The 24,485-nt window shown below is 38.1% G+C and overlaps 2 protein-coding genes and 1 long non-coding RNA gene across 5 annotated transcripts; 1 reads left to right on the forward strand and 2 right to left on the reverse strand.

Moving 5' to 3' along the window:
- Positions 1–5,130: 5,130 nt before the first annotated feature.
- Positions 5,131–6,382, reverse strand: LOC147523705 (S-adenosyl-L-methionine-dependent methyltransferases superfamily protein). Its single transcript, XM_086599413.1, has one exon. The coding sequence runs from the start codon at positions 6,262–6,264 to the stop codon at positions 5,281–5,283; it is 984 nt and encodes a 327-aa protein (XP_086455539.1). The 5' UTR covers positions 6,265–6,382; the 3' UTR covers positions 5,131–5,280.
- A 49-nt stretch (positions 6,383–6,431) lies between these two features.
- LOC147523706 (uncharacterized) lies at positions 6,432–23,785 on the forward strand. The gene is made up of 2 exons (XR_015217067.1): positions 6,432–6,833; positions 23,593–23,785. It is a non-coding gene; the product is annotated as an uncharacterized LOC147523706 (long non-coding RNA).
- On the reverse strand, positions 10,248–23,825 carry LOC147523707 (uncharacterized). 3 transcript variants are annotated; one of them, XM_086599398.1, is made up of 23 exons: positions 23,685–23,825; positions 20,979–22,370; positions 20,712–20,873; positions 20,426–20,536; positions 19,984–20,098; positions 19,683–19,816; positions 19,343–19,516; positions 18,641–19,258; positions 18,161–18,559; positions 17,802–17,963; positions 17,533–17,676; positions 17,232–17,396; positions 16,930–17,085; positions 16,663–16,788; positions 16,393–16,554; positions 15,125–16,267; positions 14,720–15,016; positions 14,520–14,636; positions 11,770–14,411; positions 11,365–11,661; positions 11,160–11,276; positions 10,846–11,049; positions 10,248–10,626 (listed from the first exon to the last, which is right to left on the reverse strand). In XM_086599398.1, the coding sequence occupies exons 1-19, from the start codon at positions 23,724–23,726 to the stop codon at positions 11,901–11,903; spliced, it is 8,130 nt and encodes a 2,709-aa protein (XP_086455524.1). In that variant the 5' UTR covers positions 23,727–23,825; the 3' UTR covers positions 10,248–10,626; positions 10,846–11,049; positions 11,160–11,276; positions 11,365–11,661; positions 11,770–11,900. The 3 variants fall into 3 exon arrangements, with proteins under 3 accessions (XP_086455524.1, XP_086455531.1, XP_086455527.1); XM_086599405.1 differs by lacking the exon at positions 19,984–20,098 and having other exon boundaries at positions 19,355–19,516; positions 19,683–19,817; XM_086599401.1 differs by lacking the exon at positions 19,984–20,098 and having other exon boundaries at positions 19,683–19,817.
- Positions 23,826–24,485: the final 660 nt, after the last annotated feature.

Genomic DNA, 24,485 nt, shown 5'->3' on the forward strand with positions numbered 1-24,485 from the left:
GTCAGAAGTATCCAGAAAAGCTACTCAGATCTCTAGAAACAAACCAACCAATCTATTTCTTTTCTCCTGAAGAGATTAAATCACAACCCAGCCAGGAAAAGATTAGGATACACAGTTTGAAATTTGAAATGATAAGAGGGGGAAAGAAAGAAAGAAAGAAAGGAAGAAAGTTTGAAGAAAGTTTACTTTTAGCCGCAGGAGAGATCTCTTATTACATAGTCCCGACTCCTCTCGGATCGACAAGCTCAAAGTACCAAAGGTGTTCTGGTATTTTTCAAACATTCACTATTGCAGCATTGCATACTAAAGTAAATGATCCAAAAATTTGGACAAATCCATAAACTTAATCATGGGATTGTTAGGATACTAAGGTTCTGCCATATGGAACTACATCTAGATCGCTACATGTTTAATAGTGTTCTGCCATCTGTAGTTAGTTATGTAAACAATCCTACTATGTACTGCCATCTGTTGTAGGTCGTTGTGTAAACTGCCATAGAAGTTACATGTGCGTTGTATATAAACTATTGAAGATTATGAATAAAGAAAGAAGTTATGTTAGTAAAATATTGGAGGAAGATTTCCCTTGAAGTGAATCAATTGTTCTAGGATTAAGATCCTAATATCTGGTATCAGAGCATTTCTATTCCTGATATCTACAATGGTTACTGCAAAAGATGTACATGATAGGGTTGAAATTATCGAGCCTCGACTCGATCGTTTGACCAGTGATGTGAAAAAAGTGAAGGAGACCATGCGATCCATTCAATTAAGTCTGGAACGTTTGGTTACAAACCAATCAACATCGATTGGTTCTGTTGTTGCAAATCAGATTCAGAGAGATGGAAATTTTCAAGGAGGACCGCTAATACAAGGTCGTTCTCTGCGCATTGATTTCCTGACTTTTGAAGGAGATTATCCAAAAAGTTGGATTTTCCGTCTTGAGCAGTACCAAGAATTGAATCATTTAACAAATGATCAAATGGTTCAACTTGTTGCTGTCCATCTAACTGGAGATGCTATTGCTTGGTACCGCTGGATGCATCGGTCAATTGGACTGATGTCTTGGCCCCAATTCACAAGAGCTCTTTGTTCTCGGTTTTGTTCCCATGAGTTTGTAGACCCTGGTGGTGCTCTTTCAAAACTTAGACAAACTAGCACCGTAGTCATTCCTTATTAGTTGCTTTCTTTCGGGTTTGAGAGATGATATTCGGGTTGGAATTCATGTCCTTCATCCTGCTACTTTAACTGAAGCAATTCGCCAAGAAGAATCAGTTAAGGTAAGACAAGATTTCGTGCAAAGACCTTTCAATAAGTTCCCAATTAATAAATCTATCGCTGGATCTACTCCCAACATTACAACCACTCCGTTTCGAAAACTCTCATATGCTGAACAAGAAGAACGTAGTAAGAAAGGCTTATGCTTTAATTGTGATGAATTGTTCAGACCTGGACATCGTTGCAAGCGGCCACAACTCTTGCTTCTCGAGGGTGGTGAAAGGCAGGAAGAGGAAGAAGAAGAACTGGGAGTTGAAGGGTGCGGTGATACATCTGAACCTGCTATCTCTCTTCATGCAATCACAGGCACAAATCAACCACATACCATGCGCCTTACTGGATTCTTAAAAAGGCGTAAGGTAACCATTTTGGTTGATTCAGGTTAAACTCACAACTTTATAAATCCTTTTTTAGTTCAGCAATCTGGATGCTTGGTACATAATTCAGAACCTTTTCATGTTACCATAGCCAACGGTGGAGTTGTTTTAAGTCATGGGAAGTGTACAAACATATCTCTCAATCTCCAAGACTATGAATTCAATTATGAATATTTTGTACTTCTCGTTACTGGTTGTGACATTGTTTTAGGAGCAGTTTGGTTGCGTTCTCTTGGAGCTATAACTTGGGACTTTGATAAATTGATTATGTCTTTTGTTAGCAAGAAACAGACGTATACTTTAGTTGGAAATGGTTCTCCTATTGAACCTACTACTAACAGTGGGGAGCTTCATCGCTTATTATTACAGGCCACTCATGGAATTCTTTTCCAACTCTTGAAAAATGTTCCACCAATTGATGACTCTACCCTGCCACCAGCCATCTTAAAGATTGTTACAGAATTCAAAGATCTTTTCAGTGAACCGAAAGAATTGCCTCCTCAACGTGCGCATGATCATCAAATACCATTAATTCCAGGAAGCTCACCAACCAATGTTTGTCCTTACCGATATCCTTATTTTCAAAAGACTGAAATTGAGAAAATGATTAAGGAGATGCTTGATACAGGACTAATTCGTTCTAGTGTTAGTCCCTACTCTTCTCCGGTTTTGTATGTTCGCAAAAAAGATGGTTCGTGGCGTATGTGTATAGATTATCGCTCTCTTAACAATATTATTGTTAAAGATCGATACCCTATTCCTATAATTGATGAACTTCTTGATGAGTTACATGGCGCTACAGTTTTCTCAAAGTTGGACCTTCGTTTTGGCTATCATCAAATTCGTCTCCATGAATCAGATATTTCTAAGATGGTTTTCCGTACACATGATGGGCATTATGAATTCCTTGTTATGCCATTTGGTCTGTCAAATGCACCAGCCACCTTCCAGAGTCTAATGAATGACATCTTTCGGCCTTATTTAAGGAGGTTTGTGCTTGTTTTCTTCGACGATATACTTGTTTACAGTCCATCTATTGACGAACATGCTAAACATCTTTCGTGGGTTTTGCAACGTCTCCACCAACATCAACTGTATGTTAAAAAATCCAAGTGCTACTTTGCAACAACTTCTATTGATTATTTGGGGCATGTTATTTCTCACAATGGAGTGCAAGTTGATCCGGAAAAAATTCGTTCAGTTCTTGCTTGGCCCAAACCTGTTTCTTTGAAGGCTTTACGTGGATTCCTTGGTCTTACTGGATACTATCGAAAATTAGTGAAAGATTATGGAAAACTTGCATCTACATTAACTAACATGCTTAAGAAAGACTCTTTTTGTTGGACTCCAGACGCGGAAGTTGCTTTTGACAGACTCAAGCATGCTATGACCAGTACTCCTGTCCTAGCTTTACCAGATTTTTCTAAAGAATTTATTCTTGAATGTGATGCATCAGGGACCGGTATTGGCGTTGTTTTGATGCAAGAAGGTCATCCAATAGCCTTCGTAAGCAAAGCCTTATCCCCAAAGAATTTAAACCTCTCTATTTATGATAAGAAAATGTTGGCAATTGTCTTTGCTATGAACAAATGGAGGCCATATCTTTTGGGCAGGCATTTTAAGATTCTAACCGATCATCGCAATCTCAAGTTCTTTTTGGAGCAGCGTATCTCTTCTTGTGAACAACAAAAATGGGTGACCAAGTTACTGGGGTATGATTATGAAATTCTTTATCGAAAGGGAACGGAAAACATTGCAGCAAATGCTCTCTCACGACAAGTAGAGAATTATTCAGAACTCCTTGCCATTTCTCACCTATTTTCTCAGCTATTCCAGAAATTTCTAACCACTGCTACAAGGACCCTGATACACTTGCCATTATCAATTGTCTTAATCATTGTTCTACACCAGATCCACATTATTCTCTAGTGGATGGTGTTCTTCGTTATCGTGGACGCATTGTAGTTCCTCGTTCCTCACCTTGGTGTGCGAAAATTTTAGCCAAACTCCATTCATCAGCTATTGGTGGACATTCTGGTTTCTTACGTACTTACAAAAGGGTAGCTCACAGTTTTTATTGAAAAGGTCTCAAGGGTAGCACAAAAAAATATGTAGCTGAATGTGATGTTTGCCAACGAAATAAGTCTGAATTGGTTTCTCCACCCAGGTTTCTATATCCTTTACCACTCCCTGATCAAGTATGGGCTGATATGTCCATGGACTTCATTGATGGGTTACCTGCATCTCATAAAAAACTTCAATCCTGGTGGTTGTTGATTGTTTCTCAAAATATGCTCACTTCAGTCCCATTTCTCACCCTTACTCTGCTTCATTGGTGGCTGAAATCTATGTACGAGATGTTGCTAAATTACACGATATGCCAAAAATAATTGTTGATCGTGACCCTGTTTTCACGAGTTAGTTTTGGGAAGCTTTCTTCAAGATGCAAGGTACACAACTTTGCAAAAGTTTTGCCTATCATCCCCATCCGATGGGCAAACAGAAGTTGTAAACTGATCCTTGAAAGCTTATTTGCGTTGTTTTGATGGTGAGAAACCTTCCACTTGGAGTAAATGGTTGCCATGGGCAGAATGGTGGTATAATACTTCCTACCATGCTTCGACAAAGATGACTCCTTTTGAGATTGTATATGCCCGCCCCCCACCACGCATTGACGCCTATTTACCTGGCACGACAGCCGTCCATTCAGTTGATTTGGCTCTTCGAGAACGTGACTCTACTTTAAAGCTACTTAAGGAAAACTTACAAGCTGCCCAAACTCGCATGAAATTCTTTGCAGATAAAAAAAGGACTGAAAGCAATTTCGATGTAGGTGATTGGGTTTTCTTGCGTCTACAACCCTATCGACAACTTTCAATGTCTGCAAGTGCCTAACACAAACTATCTCCACGGTTCTATGGACCTTTTCAAATTATCTCTCGTATTGGAACTGTGGCTTATAAGTTATATTTACCATCTGGTTCACGCATTCATCCTGTTTTTCATGTATCATACCTCAAGAAGAAGTTTGGTTCTCTTACTACAACTTTTTCTCAGCTGGCATCTGTTTCTGATGATCCAACCTTCATTTGGAAGCCACTCAAAGTTCTGGATCGTGGTCTTTTCAAGCACAACAATAGAGCTATTACTAAACTGTTAATTCAGTGGGAAGGCTTACAGCCCGAGGATGCTACTTGGGAGAGCTTCACTGAGTTCACTACTCGTTTTCCAGATTTCTAAACTTGAGGACAAGTCTGGACTCAAGGGGGAGCAGATGTTAGGATACTAGGGTTCTGCCATCTGGAACTGCATCTAGATCGCCACATGTTTAATAGTGTTCTGCCATCTGGAGTTAGTTATGTAAACAATTCTACTATGTACTGCCATCTGTTGTAGGTCGTTATGTAAACTGCCATAGCATTTACATGTGCGTTGTATATAAACTATTGAAGATTATGAATAAAGAAAGAAGTTATGTTAGTAAAATATTGGAGGAAGATTCCCCTTGAAGTGAATCAATTGTTCTAGGATTAGGATCCTAATAGGGATAAAAACAGTTCAAAATCCCTTTTGTTTTAGCACCAAAACTAGAAAGAAAAACAAAAATGGCTAGTTATCATCATCATCATAAACTAAAGAGTATGAATTTATGAAAAGGAGTCCACATATTAACATAGCATCTCAAAGCAGCAGGCAAAGCTTCCTTCCATGCATCAAAATCAGGAAGCTCACCAGTTAAAGCAACAGAACTATCTTCATTCCTATTCCGAAGACTCAAAACTAACAACTCATCACCAAACACACAATGCATTGCTTTCAAAGTCTCTTCCATAACCAAATTACCATCTCTACCCTCATCTTCAGCTTCCACACAGCTCCCTCCCACATTCACCATAATTCTCCCTCCTTTTTTCAAACTTTTCTTCAACTTTTCCCACGTTCTTGTTTCTTGCAGCTCAAGTAACAAACTTCCTTTACAAAACAAGTCCACTAAAATCCCTGCAAACTTCTCTTCAACAACACTAGCTTCTAAAGCGTCACCTATATGAATCAAAAGCCTAGTCGGGTTTTGTTCTTCGAGCTTCGAAAGCTCGAAAAACTCTCTTCCCACTGATATTACTGATGGATCAAGCTCATATCCATGAATATTAACATCTGGGTATAACTCTAAAAGCAAATGTGCAGCTGAACCAGCTCCAAAACCAAGAATGGCTAATGGGCCAGGTGGTAGTAATGGTGGTAATGTAGCGAAAACATCGAAATAAGTATTGGTTTTAAGTTTCTTGAATAGAAATGATATACTGTGAATGTTTCCTGGGGTATCTAGTAATAGAAGTCTAGAACCTGCAAATGGGTGATCAGCTTTTCTTGAAACTTGAATAACTCTTATGTTATTATACTTTGACTTGAATTTCACAAGTAGTTTAACATCATTGACAGGGATGGTGTCTTCTTGTGACTTGTTTTGAGGTTTAGTGAGATGGGTTTGTTGAGATTTTGAGAAATTACTTGAAATTGGAGTGTGTTTGTGTGGAAAGTTGAGATTTTGAGGGGAAATTTGAATTAGGTGTAGGCTTAACGGTCGAATTTGGGTTGGGAGAGATGTCATAGTGAAGTGAGAGTGAGGGAAAGAGTGTTGTTTCTGAGCCAATGTTTGAGGTGTTGAGGAGTTTTGAGTTCAGGACTAGTAGCTGTTCACATTGTTGATAAGACTATTTTGCCCCCTTAAATGTTTCGGTGAGTATTACTCTGCTTTGGAGCTGTTTGTATAAATGTATGCTGAATAATGAATCTAATTCATCATCTAGGTTTTTTTTTTTTTTGTTGTCAAAAGTTGAATTGTGTTACTTAATATAAGTATTCTAGACTATTTATTTGAAGCCAGCTACTTCATGAATCCTTTGTTGAAATGCAAATGCGTAGTAGTGACTTAGTTTATTGTGTTTAGGTATCATACATGCAGACACAGTGAAATAAACGACGAGCAGGCTCAGCCAATGCAGTAGTATAGGATGTTCGACATTTATAGGAAGATGGACAGTCCTTCCAACAATCCGACCCTGTTTCAGAGGAGGAAAGTGATGCAACACAATGATTTCTGTTACTTGAAGTTATGGACTTTAAGCTGCTAGCAGAATCTCCCTGAGAAAAGAACGTTTTACTTTGATTGGCTATAAGGTATAATTCCTTGTTCTATGGTTCTTGGGCTGATTTTGTCTTGATGATTTAGTAATTGGCTATTAACCAGAACGAGAAAATGATTTTGATTTTATGCATTGTCCTACTTTAGTTTCGGTATCTTTGCATTTCATACTAGGCGTATTATATAATTTTTTATATTCTCTGAGACCTGCTACATATTGAAATTCTTATCTAACTGATGCAATTAAAGAGATGGCACGCGTAATTGTATTCCATATATTTGTCGAATATACAAAGCGAATTACTATACACCCAAATATAGTTCTTTCCAATGGAATTTATTACAATCTAATCAAATTAATGCAAACAAATCAACATCTTCTTATGCACACTATAAAGCTTCACTCGCCATATTCAGATACTCAAACCTTAGTAGTAAGAGGAGTTCTAATACAGTTCTCATGAAAGACTCAACTGTCACCAATCATCTGCATTCTCATTTTGGTGTTGGTTACTTATGGTGGTGAGATGATTTCCCAATTATGGCTTTCTTCACCTTGGAAATTGAGTGTTTGACTTTGGACCCAACACCCGATAGTATGTTGTGGGATTTCTTCGGTGTTGGCTTGACATCTATGTCTCTTGAGGCTTCAACCATGACTGGAGCATCAGAGCCTGAGTCTTCCTTTCTGTGTTCATTTTCTTCTTCCCCTTCTTCCCCTTCTTCATCTTTCTCATTTTCTTCTGTTTTTTCATCTTTGTTTTCTGGTTCTACCTCCTCGAGTTGGCCAACTGTCTGCACAGTTTCTTTGCTAGATTCATGTACGAGTTCATATGATGAAAGTCCTTCTCTTTCCAATGCTCCCGGATTAATATTTGTTTCTTCATCAATATTATGCATTATTTTATCTGCTTCACATTCTACTTCATTCATTGCCGAGTCGTTTCCTTGAGGCTCTCCATGTTTACCATTTTCAACCTCAGCTCTTTGTAAGGACTGCTCAAAGAGAGTCTCTGGCATTGATGGAATTTCTGTACTGCCAGCAGTTTTTCTTGTGTTTTCTCAATAAATTCTGCTTCTCCGAAGATCTGTTTTTCAGCAGGCGCTGCATCAGTTTCATTCACCATATTCGAGTCTTGAGAGATCTCAGCCTGTTTCAAAACTGGTGTTTCTTCTTCGTCATTTGCACATATTTTGTCTTGAGTATTGAGCTCACTCCGCATCTTCACACCATCTGTTGACTTTTCTGCTACTGGAGCCTGCGTAACAGTATAAGTCATTATTCATTACAGGAGATTGAGTGTTAAGGTTTTTATGCATTTATTATTCATGGTGGTGTTTCTTTTATTTTTGTTACTAATAATAATAGTTGCGATTCTTCTCTCCTTAGAGTTTACCTCATCCTTAACGTTCTTTTCATTCTGTTCTGTTGGTATAATCACTTCATTTGTTCCTTGCTTGACAAATACTGCCTCCTCTTTTTCCTCATTGTCAGTGCTCTTGCCTTCCTCTTCTTGTGTTTCTTCCAGTGAAGCCTCTGTAAGACATGCAGCATCAGGATTGTCAGCGGGAGGCTCCTCAATATTTTCTATTACATTCTTGGAAATTTCTTTACTGCTTATGGCGGTCTCTTCTTCCGTTTTTCCAATATAATCTGTTTCCATGGAGATCTGTGTTTCAGCTGACGCGTCATCAGTTTCATTTGGCATTTGGTACTCTTGAGGGATCTCAGCCTGTTTATGAACTTGTGTTTCTCCTTCCTCGTTTGCACATATTTTTTCTTGACTATTGAGCTTAGTTAGCTTTTTCGCACCTTCCTTTAATATATCTGGTACTGGAGCCTGCATAACAGATCAAGTCATTACAGGTAATTAATTGAGTGTTCAGGTTTAACTTAGATTTTATTTTTTGTGTTGGTGTTGCTTTCATTTTTTTCACTACTAATAATATTTGCAATTCCCCATGGCCATAAAATATACCTGATCCTCAATGTTCTCTTCATTTTCTTCTATTGGTAAGCTCACTTGATATGTTCCTTGCTCGACAACTTCAACCTCTTTCTCCTCATCATCAGCACTGTTGCTTTCTTTTTCTTGCATTTGTTTCAGTGAAGCATCAGGATTATCAGCAGGAAGCTCTTCTTTGATATGCGATTCTTCCATACTCATTGTTCTGGATACTGAATTGCAAGACTTCTCATCTTCGACGAAGTCTTCTAAAGAAGTTTCATCTTTCGCTGCACTTCCTTTGTTTTCTGATGTTTTGGCAACCATTTCATTGATCGGATCTTCAGGCACAATATCAGATTCCTCAAGCTCTTTGCTTACTTCCATAGGTGCTTCTTCAGATGGTGCATTTTTAACTGGTGGAGCATCAAGTTTCCTGCTTGCTGTTTCCGTTTTGTCAGTGACATCTTCTTGTATTATATTTTGTTCCTCCAGCACCAGATCAGAACTTTTTATCTGCATGATGGAAAAGCCTTTTAGATGAATGCAAAAAAGTGAGAAGAGTTAAAAGGACTCCTTACCAAATGCAAGCGCAAAGCTTGGTTCAATAATGTATGCTGTTATCACAAGTGGGATGAAGTAAAAGAGGTTGAGGGTGACTACTCACTGGTGAACTAGCGGGCTACCACAAAATTTACTGTGATGCCATCACATGGCAAAAGATGCTGAAAGACATGGTAAAAGTGAGTTGGAAGTCAGAGAGACACTTACGACTTCATTTGTCATTTCTTTCTCAGTGCTCTCAATTGTTTTCCTGCCTTCTTCTTGTACACCTTCAGATTCAAAACATGGTTTCTCAGTCTCCAAAGTAATTGGTACTTCCTCAAACATGGCTTCTCCTTGTTGGCTCTTTTGAAGTGATTCTTCTCCCACAGACACCAAGTGTGGGTCCTCTACTGATTCTTCTTCCTGTATGACTTGTTTTTCAGTATTATGACTAGCACCACTGTCCTTAGGCCCCTCAGTCACCTAATAGAAGACAAAGCCTCAGTCAAAAGAAACAAAAAGAAGCGCTTGAAATGTAATAATAAGACCAGTTCTTATACTCCATTTGACCTCTTCATTTGAATATTCAATGTCTGGAGTCTCATTTGCTTCATCTGCGCCCTCTATTTGAACTTTTTTAGCATTTGATTGAGGATTCTGTTCATCAGTGTCTAATCTGGTTGCTTTTTCGTTGACTTTTTCAATTTTCTCTTCATCTACTTCACAGCTTTCTTTATTTGAATTTTGATCAGTAGTTACTAGGTATGAGGCCTTAGCAGCTTCCTGTTCCTCTAAAAATTGTGTCTCATTGTTCTCAATTTCACTAGCATTCTCATGCCACGTGGGGACCTGTACATATATGATAAAAACAACCACATAAGATGACCAATAACATAAAAACTGAGAATCTCTGCTTATTAAGTCTGCATACCTCTTCACTTACAGTATCATCTTCTGTTTTCTCATTTGCTTCACTTGTTTTCTTATTCTTATCATCTTCCGCTTCAAACTTGGATTCTGCTTCCTTGACACTGTCTTCCTTTTCTTCCTCTTGAAAGCTTTCTCCTACACTTCCATCTCCAACAGATAGAGTATTGTAACCCTTAGCTGCGCCTTCATCTTCCTTATCTTCAGTTACCTCTGCCACCATTTGTGTTTCGTGAACCTGGACCTCAGAGACTGATTCAACAGACCATTTGTGCCTTTTGGGTTCAGAATCTGAGTCTTCCTCGCATAGTTCACTTGACTGAGTAATAGATACACTTTCAATGGTCTTTTCTGGTCTCGCTAAATCAGCAGTTTCAGACATCTCCCTTGGAACAACTGCTTCAGCATTCTGTTCCACAAATACTTGATCAGTTAAAGAGTCCAACAAGGATCAAAGGTTGACTGATGGTGTGTCTTTGTATATGTTCGGAAACCACATTACTGTACCTCTTCAATAATAGCTTTGGATCTTAATTTTTTTTAGGAAAACGATAAAATAGAGTTGATGATTGATCTGAATTCCTTTGGACTTTAAGTACTTTGCCGTTAATCTGTTAATTTCACCAACCTTTTGATCTTCCTCGGAGCTTTCTTCTGTGTCTTTAGCAGGATGATCACTCCCTTGGATACAGTTTCCATCGTTTTCAGCTGTGACTCCCTCCTGATTTTTTTCTCCACTTTTTTCGTTGGGAAGTTGAGTGACCAAGTCAGATGTTTCCTCATGGCTTATTGTTTCCATGCTGCCAGTGGATCTAAAATCTGAGTCGCTCACCTATTTAGCAGATAATTATCCAAGTTGATAATTAATTGAATGAAGAGAAAGGAAAAACGGAAGTCATGATAAAGATTGGATATCATGCTCATTTTTGTATAATAGCTGACCTCTCTAACTATTGTGTTATCTGCTAATGCTTCAACATCTTTAGCAGCAGCCTCTTCGTCTATGGCCTGTTTTTCTATGTTCTCATTTTCGCCAGCTCTCTCAACTCCATCAGGCATCTGTTACAAGAGTTAAAGCTTCAAGAAGTAGATCACAAACGAAATGTATAGTGGATTGACAACAACATATATCTATATTTCATTTTACCTCGTTATTTACAGTTGTAGCCTCCATAGGATTATTCATGTGGTCATTTTGAACTTCAGGATTTAATTTGGATTCTACTTCTTCATGATCATTATTTTCCTTTTCCTCTGCTTGAAAGTGTTGACCAACTGTATGATCTTCAGTTGACCCAGAATATTGGTGGTGTTTGACCTCTTCATCTTTCACAACTTCAATCTTTTCAGCTTCAAGGAGCGTCTGAACTTGATTATGATCTATTGTTTCAGTGATGTCTGGTTTTCTCAACTCCTCACATGGATCAGCTACTTCAACATTCTTCTGTACATATTACATTAGTATATTTTAAAATGGATGAAAATGAAGTAAAACACATTATAGTAAACAATTTGATATTGAAAAGCTAAGCAGTCTGTAGGATTTTATAACCTGTACGAGAGTGACATTTTCAGTGGTATTGTATGACTCATTGGTTTTGTGCTTAGCGTTAATTCCATCGAGATTTTTCTCAACTTCATTGCATTCCTCTCTAGTCCCTTTAGAGTTTTGATCATGTTCCTTTACAGGATTATTTTTTTCTCTAGGATATCCGTTTCCATGTTGGCACATGCACCAGTTGTCTCTAGTTCCTCAGTAAACGCGTCATATTTTTCTTCGCCTTTTATTATGTTTTGCTTGAAATCTCGGTCTGGAGTTTCTGGTATGGAAACTTGACTGAATTCATTCAGCTCATTGATTTTCTTACTCTCTAAATTCACATCGGCAGCTTTTGTTTCAGAGGTAAGTATTTCACAGTTTAAATCAGGATTCAAAGTCATCTTCTCAATATCTTTGATTCCTATCTCAGAGCCTTCCTCGGCGTTCAGATGCTCATTCTTTTGAACATTTATCTCTTCTTTTGTGTGTACCACTTCCAGGTCCTTATCCATGATTTCATAGTTTAATGGAGGCTCATCTCCAGTCGTCTCTTTCATTTTGACTGACTCGAGCTCCTGTTTCTGTGATAACAACATAGGACATTCCTGTGGCTTCTCATTTGATGAATCAGCAGAGAAGGCCTTGCTATCAGTTGTCTCTGATGCAAAAGTTTCTTCAATGTCCTTATCTACTGATTGTGGTACTACAATAGAAGCTTCCTCTGGACTTTCAGATTTTTCTTGCTTACCTTCATCTGCATCTATGCTGAATGCATCCTCAGTCACATTCTCATCTGCGTTGGAGATTTGCTTGTGTATCACGTGTTCATCATCTAAACCCTGTGAGCTATATCCAGTTGCTTCGATTGGTAGATATATTTCTTTGGAATTGAGATCATAAGCATCTACCAGCTTCCCACTCTCTGCTTCGGCGTCCTGTAAGCTTAACTCTTCTGTAGCCATTGTAAGAGAGGCAGGTTCATGTTCGTTAATTGTGTTCTCTGTTTCCTCTGGGATCTCCTCTTTGATCAGTTCCTCAGACATGGTAGAGGTATAAGAGAGGTCGTCGTTGCTTTGTTTCTGTTTCACTTCATTACCTGTACCAAACCCCTCTACAGATTTTTTATCTTCGTGCATGGCTTTCTGTGCACTCACCTCTTCTGTTACCACTATAACAGGTTCAGTATGACCCATGCCACCAGTATCACCTTCTTCCTCTTTGATATCCTTTTTCATGTTGTTTTCAGAAACATCTGATAGTGCATTATTGACCTCTTCAAGATTTTCACAACCTGATTGTGGTACTACAATAGAAGCTTCCTCTGGACTTTCAGATTTTTCTTGCTTACCTTCATCTTCATCTATGCTGAATGCATCCTCAGTCACATTCTCATCTGCATTGGAGATTTGCTTGTGTATCACGTGTTCATCATCTAAACCCTGTGAGCTATATCCAGTTGCTTCGATTGGTAGATATATTTCTTCGGAATTGAGATCATAAGCATCTACCAGCTTCCCACTGTCTGCTTCAGCATCTTGTAAGCTTAACTCTTCTGTAGCCATTGTAAGAGAGGCAGGTTCATGTTCGTTACTTGTGTTCTCTGTTTCCTCTGGGATCTCCTCTTTGATCAGTTCCTCAGACATGGTAGAGGTATAAGAGAGGTTGTCATTGCTTTGTTTCTGTTTCACTTCATTACCTGTACCAAACCCCTCGACAGATTTTTTATCTTCGTGCATGGCTTTCTGTGCACTCACCTCTTCTGTTACCACTATAACAGGTGCAGTATGACCCATGCCACCAGTATCACCTTCTTCCTCTTTGATATCCTTTTTCATGTTGTTTTCAGAAACATCTGATAGTGCATTATTGACCTCTTCAAGCTTTTCACAACCTGATTGTGGTACTACAATAGAAGCTTCCTCTGGACTTTCAGATTTTTCTTGCTTACCTTCATCTGCATCTATGCCGAATGCATCCTCAGTCACATTCTCATCTGCATTTGAGATTTGCTTGTGTATCACGTGTTCATCATCTAAACCCTGTGAGCTATACCCAGTTGGTTCGATTGGTAGATATATTTCTTTGGAATTGAGATCATAAGCATCTACCAGCTTCCCACTCTCTGCTTCGGCATCTTGTAAGCTTAACTCTTCTGTAGCCATTGTAAGAGAGGCAGGTTCATGTTCGTTAATTGTGTTCTCTGTTTCCTCTGGGATCTCCTCTTTGATCAGTTCCTCAGACATGGTAGAGGTATAAGAGAGATCGTCGTTGCTTTGTTTCTGTTTCACTTCATTACCTGTACCAAACCCCTCAACTGATTTTTTATCTTCGCGCATGGCTTTCTGTGCACTCACCTCTTCTGTTACCACTATAACAGGTGCAGTATGACCCATGCCACCAGTATCACCTTCTTCCTCTTTGATATCCTTTTTCATGTTGTTTTCAGAAACATCTGATAGTGCATTATTGACCTCTTCAAGCTTTTCACAACCTGAGTGCTTTAATATTTCTTCTCCTGATGCTTCTGTATCAGGATTTTCAACTACCTTCTCATTCAAGTCTTTCACATAGGTTAAGGTCTCAGCTTCTGTCTTCTCATTGCAATATAAGACTTCAGTATTGCACTCAGTGGATCTAAAATCTGAGTCTCTCACCTATTTAGCAGATAATAATCCAAGTTGAAATTAAATCAATGAAGAGAAAGAAAAAAGAAAAGGGAACTAATATAAAGAGATCATACTCATGCTTATATGATGTCTGACCTCTTTAACTAACTTGTTATCTGCTAATGCTTCAACATCTTTAGCAGCAACATCCTCCTCTATGGTCTGTTTTTCTATGTTCTCATTTTCGTCTGCTCTCTCAACTCCATGAGGCATCTGTAACAAGAGGTAAAGCTTCAATTTAACAAACAAACATAAAGTGGATTGGAAACAACATAAATTGTATACTGCATTTTTACCTCTTTATTTACAATTGTATCCTCCATTGGATGATTTACATCATTCATGTGGTCATTTTTAACTTCAGCATTCGATTTGTATTCTACTTCTTCAAGGTTATGTTTCTCCTTTTCCTCTGCTTGAAAGCTTTGGGCAACTGTGTGATCATCAATTGACACAGAACCTGGGTCCTGTATGATCTCCTCTTCTTTTACAACTTCAATCTTTTCTGTTTCTGGGTTCGTCTGACTTTGATCACGATCTATTGTTTCAGTGATTTCTGATTTTTTCATCTCCTCACATGGATCAGCTGCTCTCTGTACAGATATTAGATAGTATATTTCAACATAGAGGAAAGTGAACTGAGAATTTTTTTAGTAATCTGTTTGATGATGAAAAGCTATGCAGTTTGTAGAATTTCTAACCTGTACAAGAGTCACGTTTTCAATGGCATTGTATGTTTCGTCGATTTCATGCTTACAGTTAATTCCAACCAGCTTGCTCTCAAGTACATTGCATTCCTCTTTAGTTTCCTTAAAGTTTTGATCAAGTTCCTTTACAGGATTATCCTTTTTGTCTAGGAAAACTGTTTCCGTGTTGCCACATGCACCAGATGTCTCATCGTATTTTTCTTTGTCTTTTACAATGTTTTGCTTGAAATCTGGATCCGGAGTTTCAGGTATGGAATTTTGACTGAACTCATTCAGCTCATTAATTTTCTCACTCTCTAAATTCATGTCAGCAGCTTTTGCTTCAGAGGCAAGTATTTCGCAATCTAATAAAGGATTCAAATTTATTTTCTCAATATCTTTAATTCCTTTCTCAGAGCCTTCCTCGTCGTTCAGATGCTCTTCCTTTTGAACATTTATCACTCCTTTCGTTTGTACCACTTCCAGGTCCTTATCCATGATTTCATATTTTACTGGAGGCTCATCTCCAGTCATCTCTTTCATTTTAACTGACTCGAGCTCCTGTATCTGTGATACCAACATAGGACATGGTTTCTCATATGATGTATCAGCAGAGAATGTCTTGCTATCAGTTATCTCTCCCGCAAAAATTGTTTCAATGTCCTTATCAACTGATTGTGGTTTGACTACAGAAGCTTCGTCTGAACTTTCTGACTTTTCTCGCTTACCTTTAACTGCATCTTTGCTGAACGTATCACCAATCTCATTCGCATCTAAGTTGGAGATTTTGTGTTCACCATCTAGGATCTGTGAGCTTCCCCCATCTGCTTTGATTTTTGGTAATATTTCTACCGAAGTAAGATCACAAGCATCAACCAGCTTCCTGGCTTCTGGTAAGCTTAACTTTTCTGGAACCATTGGAAGAGGGGAAGGTTCATGCTCAGTACTGTTGTTCTCTGTTCCATCTGGGAGCTCCTCTTTGATCCGTTCCTCAGACACCGCATACTTGGTAGAGGTATAAGAGAGCTTGTCATTGATTTCTACTGGTGCTTCTGTACCACTAAAAGCAGTCAGGTCTTCCTCCTCCATCAGAGGCACTTCTATTTCTTTTGTGGAATAAGTTCCCGCCTCAGAGTATGTAATAGTAGATTCCTTTACCTGTTATTAACTTGGAGTTATTAGATAATCTGGGAAAACAGTTGGAGTTATATATTAGCAAGTAGAAAACATAACCTAAACAGTTACATAGATCTTAGTTTTTACAAATATATTTTCAGTATTACCTCTGCTCCTGACACGTTTGCCTCCTTTTCCTCTTCCTGAGAGCCAGTTTTAATTGTTTGTTCTCTTACCGGAAACATAGATATTTCTGGAGCTTGCAGTTCCTCTGTGGTCTGTATCTTAACTGCCGCAACGGCATTGGTTTCCCCTAGTCTCTCATGCACCTGTGTAACAATAACATGTAGAAATTTGTTTAAAATGTTTAATAAGCAATCACTTGTGAGAAAAGAAGAGAGAAACTCCTAAGCAAAGAATTTCATGTTCAAGCCAACCTCTTCTTCGCGAGTGCTAGTTTTAACTTCTTCAATAGGTGCCGTGAAAGAGGCTGTAGAAGCATCCATCTCTAGGGTTCGATCTTCTATGTCCTTGCCTGCACTAGCTTTCTCATCTCCGGACTCCTGCATATTGTATCAAATAAAACCTTTATGGCAGAAATAAAAGGAAGTAAGAAAGAGAGAATGAAATCAACTAGATTTCAATGTAAGTTGAAAAAGCAACACTAAGGAAGCGGTCAACTTCAAATTTTAATTTAAGCTCACGTCTTCTTTTATAGTTAGTGTCTCTTTATCATTCTCTTCAAATCTCTCTATGACCATTTCTTCTCCCATGAACTCTGTGTAGTTGGTATCGATAGCACCAGCAACCTCTGTTGTATGTGCTTTAATGTCCTTGGGCATCTCAAGTTCCAGAAAAACCTATATAATAAATGCACGTTTAACTTTAGGAACAGGATACATGAGGGATGAAATGGAAGAGAAAAGTAATAGAATTGAAGTTTAGAACATATTGTTAGTGATGATAATGCCAGAGACTGAGCTCCAAACTATATCTTGTTGCTGACCTCTTCTTCGGGTTTCTTATCCTCGTTGTCATCTTCCTTAGAGCTCTCTTTAGCTGTGGATTCTCCAGTGTAGATTGTGGAATGATCCTCAAAGACATCCTTTTCTTCTATGATGTCTTCCTCTATGTCCTTGCTACCTTTTGCCACCTCAAGACACTCAAATACCTGCATACCACCAGATGAATTTTCAAACTGTAACTATTATAATAAAACAGAGAGGACTGGTGTAAATCAAAAGTAGAACTGGTGTTTAGACATCAAAATTTTAGGGATACATTTTCAAAATTTGTTTTCAAATGACCTCTTCTTTATGCTCTTTTGACACCTGTTCATCTATCTGGGAGTTATCTTTAAGTGCTTCTTCTCCATTAGTATTTGTTGAGTGCTCCTTGAGTGTTGCTTCTTCTATTACCTCTTTTTCGGTGCACTCATTTTTCCTACTTACCTATAATTAAAGGAAGCTTATTAAACAAGATCAAAATAGCAAAAGAAATGAAATAAGTTCAATTATGGAAAAGACTGGAAATGGAAAGGAAATAACAGAATAAAAATTTAATTATTCAGTTTCACCTCTCCAGCAGGTGTCAATGACTCCCTTTTATATTCCTCCAAACTCACATCAATTGCCTCCTCTTCAGTACATACAGCACTGATGTCCTTCACAGAAGATTCTTCCTCATTTACTTTTTCAATGTCCTCACTGAGATCGGAGATCCTGGGATGATCACATACCTATATGGTAGTGAAGCTGAAATCTTCAGTATAAAATGAAAGAACAGAAAAACAGAACAAATGTGGGTACTATTTTTACACATTCACTGAGATGAATGCGGCAGAACTGTTAAAACCCTGGGATCATGTAAATGGCAAGCAGGAAGCGGTGTATAAAAAAAACAAAAAAATCTTTGATGCTTTTGTTGTGGTCTGACCTCTTCATTCTCTATTCTGATTTCTGCGGCACTAGTTGTGTGAATCGTAGCTTCACTGTCCAGTTCTGGTTCCAATTCAATATTCTTTTGCTCCTTTTCATCTTCACTCTGACCATCTATTGTCTCCGCTTGCTGTGATATTATACTTTCTTCTCCTTCAACAATTTCAGCTGATTCTTTTATATGGTCTTTCTCTTTGGGAAAATCTCCATTTTCTTCTGTAACAACATCAGAATCTTCTATTACTCCTTGCACAGGATCTTCAAGTAATTGAAGAGTACTGGCTGAATCACCGGCATGTTTGTTTTGACTCTCTACTGCCACACATTCATTCTCCTCACTCAAACCAACTAGTTTATGATCCTCTCCCATAGCTCCTAGATCAGTGAAAGCCACTACCTATAGAAAGAGTAAAATTGAGTAAACATAAGTGCAAAAAGGAGAAATCATTTTATGTGTTTCAAAGTTAATATTTCTGACCTCTTCTTTTAGAGTATCATTGCTTCCAAGACGATCTTTTATTTCTTCAGGGAAGCTTTCCTCGAATTTATTTATGGACCCTTGTTCGTTCTTGCAGATACTTATTTCAATACTGCTAACTGAAGTGGCCATGTCAAGTCCCTTTGACACGTCGCTCAACTTCTTGCCTTCTGATCCAGTTTCTTCAGAGGATGCAATTTTAAGAATGTCATTAGTGCCTTCTTCTTGCTCTGTGAGCTCCTCTTTTCTCTGCTCTGAAACTTGAGGAAACAAAGAGGAGGCTTCAACAAGCTTCTCACTGATCTCATTATGTATTTTTTCTTCTTCTGTGGTTTCTTTGATGTTGTCGGCATCTTGGCTCTTATATAAGTCCTTCACATCGTTGACATTTGTTGTTTCTATCTTCTCTGCATTATCTTCAGCTTCAATGCTCGACCTAATGCAGTTGTCTTCAAGCTCTTCACTGTTTTTATTTTGTAGAGTTTCTCCTGCGGATTCTGTTACACATTTAATGTCTTGGTTCTCATGCTGTTCTTCCTCATCCAGTAACCTCACTGATTCTACCTTGTCTGCGGATTCTGGTGTTTCTAACTCCTTGGACAAACCAGATTCCTCAGCCTGTTTGAACAGATTGATTTCACATTAACCACTGGAAATTAGCACCATTTTGTTAATGCATCAAAGTGTATAACTACAACTTACAAATAAGCCCACCTCGCCTTTGTTTTCTATTGCCTCCATCTTATCTTCTTGAGACTTCTCTATAGTTGCTGCTTCTCCGCAGAAAACAGTGGAGTGGTTTGTAACAGATGGATTGTCCATATTCTCTTCTACAGCATCCTTGCCTGCCCCGGTTATCTCAAGTTCCTGGCAAACCTGTGAAAGAGATGGAGCTATAAGAAGAGTTTAACATTATAATCACGACATGGGGTGAAACGACAGCGAGATAGGTAGAGGATTGCATCTCAGCTTCATCAAAACTAAGCTAAAATTTGGACAAAGAAGGTTAGCTGCAATTCTTAATTTTCATACTGAAGCTGACCTCAGTTCCCTGAGAGCTATTACTAACTATTTCTTCTCTAATAGAATTTCTGTCAAGAGCTACGACAGATTCACTTTCAGCATCAAATATCTTTTCAGCATCTTCTTCAGGAGATGAATTGAGCCCCTCATGAACCTGTATGACAGGCGAAACCATAAATTTAGCAACTAATTAATAAGGAAGAAAGGTGGGAAAGAAAAAGGTTCAATAAAATGTTACTAGGTTTTCAATCAATCATTCCGTTATCGTTAAGCGGTAATATTCAATTACTAAATTTCAGTTTCATCTTTAATGTAGGTTTCCTTGTTTGCTTCTTCCTTGACGGTTGTTGCGGAGAGGTCTGGAACAACACCCTCCTCTAGGATTGGCATTCTGATGTTTGGTTTTGCACCATCTATCTCTAATCCCTCAATTGCCTATACAAAGGTAAAGCTTCAAATTAGGAACAATGGTATAAAGGTATGGAATGCCAAGAAAGGTGGAATAATCCTAGATATTATCTTGAGGTTCAGATTGTAGCCTTGAGCTTGTTTTTCAGTTTCTTCTGTATATCCTTTTCTTTTCTCTATCATTTTCAAGGGTGTACTCCTGCAAAAGTTAGACATTCTTCATCTCTGTTTTATTTCTCCTCAACTACCCATACACATTGAACCGTTGGTGATAGAACAGGTTACATAAGGTAATTCTCACAGGTTAAGATTCAAATTCATATTCAAGCAGGCCTCTCTTTTAGGATTACTTGCCTCATTCTCATCTTTGTTGGACACTGTAGAAAGTTCCTTAATAGTTCCATCTTCCTCTTTATTATTTTCATTGTGCTTGTCTTCATCTGCTTTCTTAAGTTCTTCATTGACCTGTATAATTCATTGAAGCTTTAATTTATCAAACATGAGTGAGACAAACAAATCCATATACATGTGATAGGCGAGACTTTGAAAGACACTGTAAGAGGCAAAAACTTAATTGAAAAAAATAGAAAGAGAAGGAAAAAAGGACGGATCAAGCATCAGTAACTCTTTGGAATCTGACCTCTCCTTCTAGGTTCTTTGGCTCTTTATCTTCCTTAGATCTCTCATTTCCTGGTATTTTTCCCATCACCTTTGCAGTGAGGTCCTTCACATCAAGCTCCTTCTCTTTGACGCCTTCTTGTATATCCTCACTTGCATCTGTGATCTTTGGTTCCATGTTTACCTGTACACCCGATGAAATTGTGAATCAAATTACCAAAATGAGGGAGGAAGTAAAAAAGGTCAGAAAGAAAGTTCATTAATCTTCAGTTTTACGATCTAAACTGACCTGTCCAATTGGAGTGACATCCGTGCTGTCATCTGCATCATTTGTTTTACAATCCAGACTTGAATGTTTTGCTTCAGGTGCTAGTTCTGATTCCTTTTTTTCTGACTGCTCTGAAACTTCATCAACGTTAGTCTCAACTCTTTCAGTTGTGTCGATGATGTTACTATCCTCAGTTTCATGTTCCACTGCATTCTCCTCATCCTTTTCCTTGCCTGAGCCAAGTGGTTTTAGACTTGTATCTTCCAAAGTTATGCTGGATGTTGATGCAGGTGAACCACTTTCTCCTCCTCTTGTACGTAAGCTTGTCCCTTCTTTTATCATTTCGAATGACGGGTTTTTAATCTCTGAGATATCTGCTTCATTACTATGATACTTTGAGCTTGTCGTGTCTGATGAGATGTTGAGGATTGTGTCTACATGTACATCTCCCTCCTTTTTATCATCATTTCTATCTTCAGGATACTTTTCGTTCTCTATACATTCAACTTTTGCTTCTCGAAAGCCAGATTGTTTTGCCTCCTCTTTGATAGATATGTTGTGGGTCTCGAAGTTGCCGGCTGTTGTATCCTCTTCGTAATGAGGTTCTTGTTCAATATCATTAACCATGTCTGAATCTTCACCTGACTTCTTGCCATCTATCTTGTCTTTCTGTGAGCTAAATACTGCTTTATCTTCTTCAATGCCCTGACTTGTGAATACTGCTTTTATCCCTTGATCATCAGAGATAGGAAGGTGATGTATGATATTATCACTCTGCTGGAGTTCTACAACTGGACCCTCTTTATCATCAACGAGTGTCTCATTTGTTTGTTCTATAATATCCAGGACAGCACCATTCCCGCCTTCAGTATTCCCTTCTTGTGCGCTCAGTTCGTTTGAAGCAGTAATCGGTGGTAGAACTGGAAGCTTCTCTCCTGTGTTTTCCTTGGCATTCTGCTTCTCTGTTGGGAATTCAGAAAGTCTCACAAGTGCAACATCGTCTACTCTTGCATCAGTCTTATCATCTTTTACTGTATTGTCTATCACCTCTAAAGATTCTTTTGTTTGATCTTTCTGCAATCTGCTTTCATTCCCCAACGCCTCTGTTTTTTTTGGAACTGGATTTAGTTGGTCTTCACAATCTTTAGAAGCACTGTCTATTTCTCCTAAAGCTTTTATGGCGAGTGAGGGTGATTCTGAGAAACTTTCACTCTCAGAGACACCTATATCGGGATCCATGATTTCATTCTTAGAGCTTTGAGGTACTTCCATTTTTTCTGCTTTTGTGGAGTTTTCAACTGTTGCTGGAGGTAGATTGATCTCATCTTCACCCTTCTGCAAATCCTCTGGTGGAGCTTTATTTGCAACTGTTTCAATCTGGCTGCATATTATCTCTTTCGTCTCCTCTAGTTTCTGCATAAAACATAGGAGTATGAAGAATTAGACCGTTGCAAAAGACGAAGGGATAGCAGGGGAAATAAAATTGCGACAATCAATAAGGAATATTTTTATGGATCAATCACAACTTCATTTTCTGAAGCAGTATATGATGCTAACACTCTAAATCTGAGGTTTATAGAGACACATGAAACGGAAAGGAAATTCATTATCCGCAGTACTCTTATAGAGACAAAAACTAGGTATATTCAATTTCCATCCATGTTTAATCGTGTACATAAAGGAACACGCAATTGATTAGTCTGATGCTACATTCAAGAATGAATGCCACCTCTTAGTTCATACTTCAGGGATTGGCACATCCAACTTCTAGTTTTGAGTGTTTCGTCGTGGCTGTAGTGAGTAGGCTGACAGACATCCAACAGATATAACTCTGGCGGTGCTGATTTTCGGGTGAATGAGTTAATCAAGGAATGGACCTTGTTACACATGGCACCAGGTCTTGTGACCATAGAACAGTCACGATACATCCTGTGTCTTTCCATCTGATGCCAATCTGTAGTGATATTGTTTTCTATGGCAGTATGAGTTTCAGTATGCTACCTAAAGAACTGTTTCTGGTTTCCAGAGAAAACCATGAATAGTATGTCTTACCCTCCTCACACTTAACTCATTCCTTGTGTCAGGAATCATTTATACAATGAAATTTATCATCTGTTGATACTTGCTAGAGCATTGACAGGTTGAAGTGTTCATACAAATACTGCATTTTATTTCTTTAAGGTACCTGAAAGACAGCTTTAACCTTTAACATTGGTTTAAGGCAAGTGAACTAAAGTTTGTGGTTAAGGATATGATGTAAAGTTAAGGACCGCTAGAAACACCAAACTGCAAGAAAGGAAAAGTAACGAAATTCGATCTTTATTTACTAGACAACTGCAAACTTACATGTTGCCCGGATCATAACTTGGTTTCGGAAAATAATTTAGTAACAAGACGAAAACATTAAAGTTTCTGGTCTTCAAATTCAGAATTTGGTTAATACCAAATGGAACGTGATTTTCATGTCTAAGCAAATTAATCTTTATCTTAAAGCATGAACTATTCTTCTTACAGTCTTATGTAATATATCTGCAGATATCTCAGGCCAAAACTAATTTCCAGTTCCTATTTGAAATAAATTTTTGTTCTGGGACTTTTGAGGAAAAGAAAATTGAACGTAGTCCATTTAATGCAGGATGGTGTTAGTGGTGGCTTACAGATAGCCTGTGATACAGAATGACATAAAAAGAACAACTATCTAAAAAGTAGGGAGTTGATCTTGCTTACCACTGCAGCTACAGGGTCTGGTGTTTCAGCTTCAGTTTCCATTATTCATGCAGCAGAACTTGTTCAAGATCCAGGTGATCTGATTCCAACACTTTCTCCTTATGATGAACTCTCAAAATATGCTTGATAACTAAGATTGTTCCTCACTTTCTGTTAAAGCTATAAGTTCTGTAGTTTGAGTTGGAAATATTTGGACATTGAATCATTTCATTAGGTGGTATGTAATATCTTTGATTTGCTAAAGTTGGAATGAAATGACAATATGCCACTTGTTATTGCTATTAAGTTTCTTCCTATTTGTTTTGCTAGATATATATGGTCCTAGGAAAAAGAAACATTAATAAGCAATTCACTTACTATCTTTACTACCTTTTGCTAAACTGCCAAGACTGTCCATTTCCCTACCTATTGTCAAAATTCAAAATAAGCTACGGAGTATTGTTCCTTTTAGTGAAAGGAGAGTGAGTTCAAATGCAGAGGGGTTTCAGCAATTTAAGATTCCTTACGGGACAATGGCAATAGTGCCCTTAGATTGTGTTGAGAAATAATTGCATGAAAGTGTTTAACCTATTCTCCTATCAGAAGAATGATTGAATACCTTTTACATTTACACTGTCAATTTTTTTCTTGTTAGAAATGGCTATTAAATTAGTGTAGCAATTGCTTATCTATCAACCACAACTATTGTCACATGTTAGCTGATACTTGTTACCCTCTTGATCTGTTATCAGAACTTCGGTGCCTTTTGTCATTCTAGGTTAGCATCTAAAACCTTGACCTTATGTAGTATATCCAACTTTA

Source organism: Coptis chinensis, chromosome 1 (assembly GCF_015680905.1).
Source record: "Coptis chinensis isolate HL-2020 chromosome 1, ASM1568090v1, whole genome shotgun sequence".
NCBI classification, from domain to species: domain Eukaryota; kingdom Viridiplantae; phylum Streptophyta; class Magnoliopsida; order Ranunculales; family Ranunculaceae; genus Coptis; species Coptis chinensis.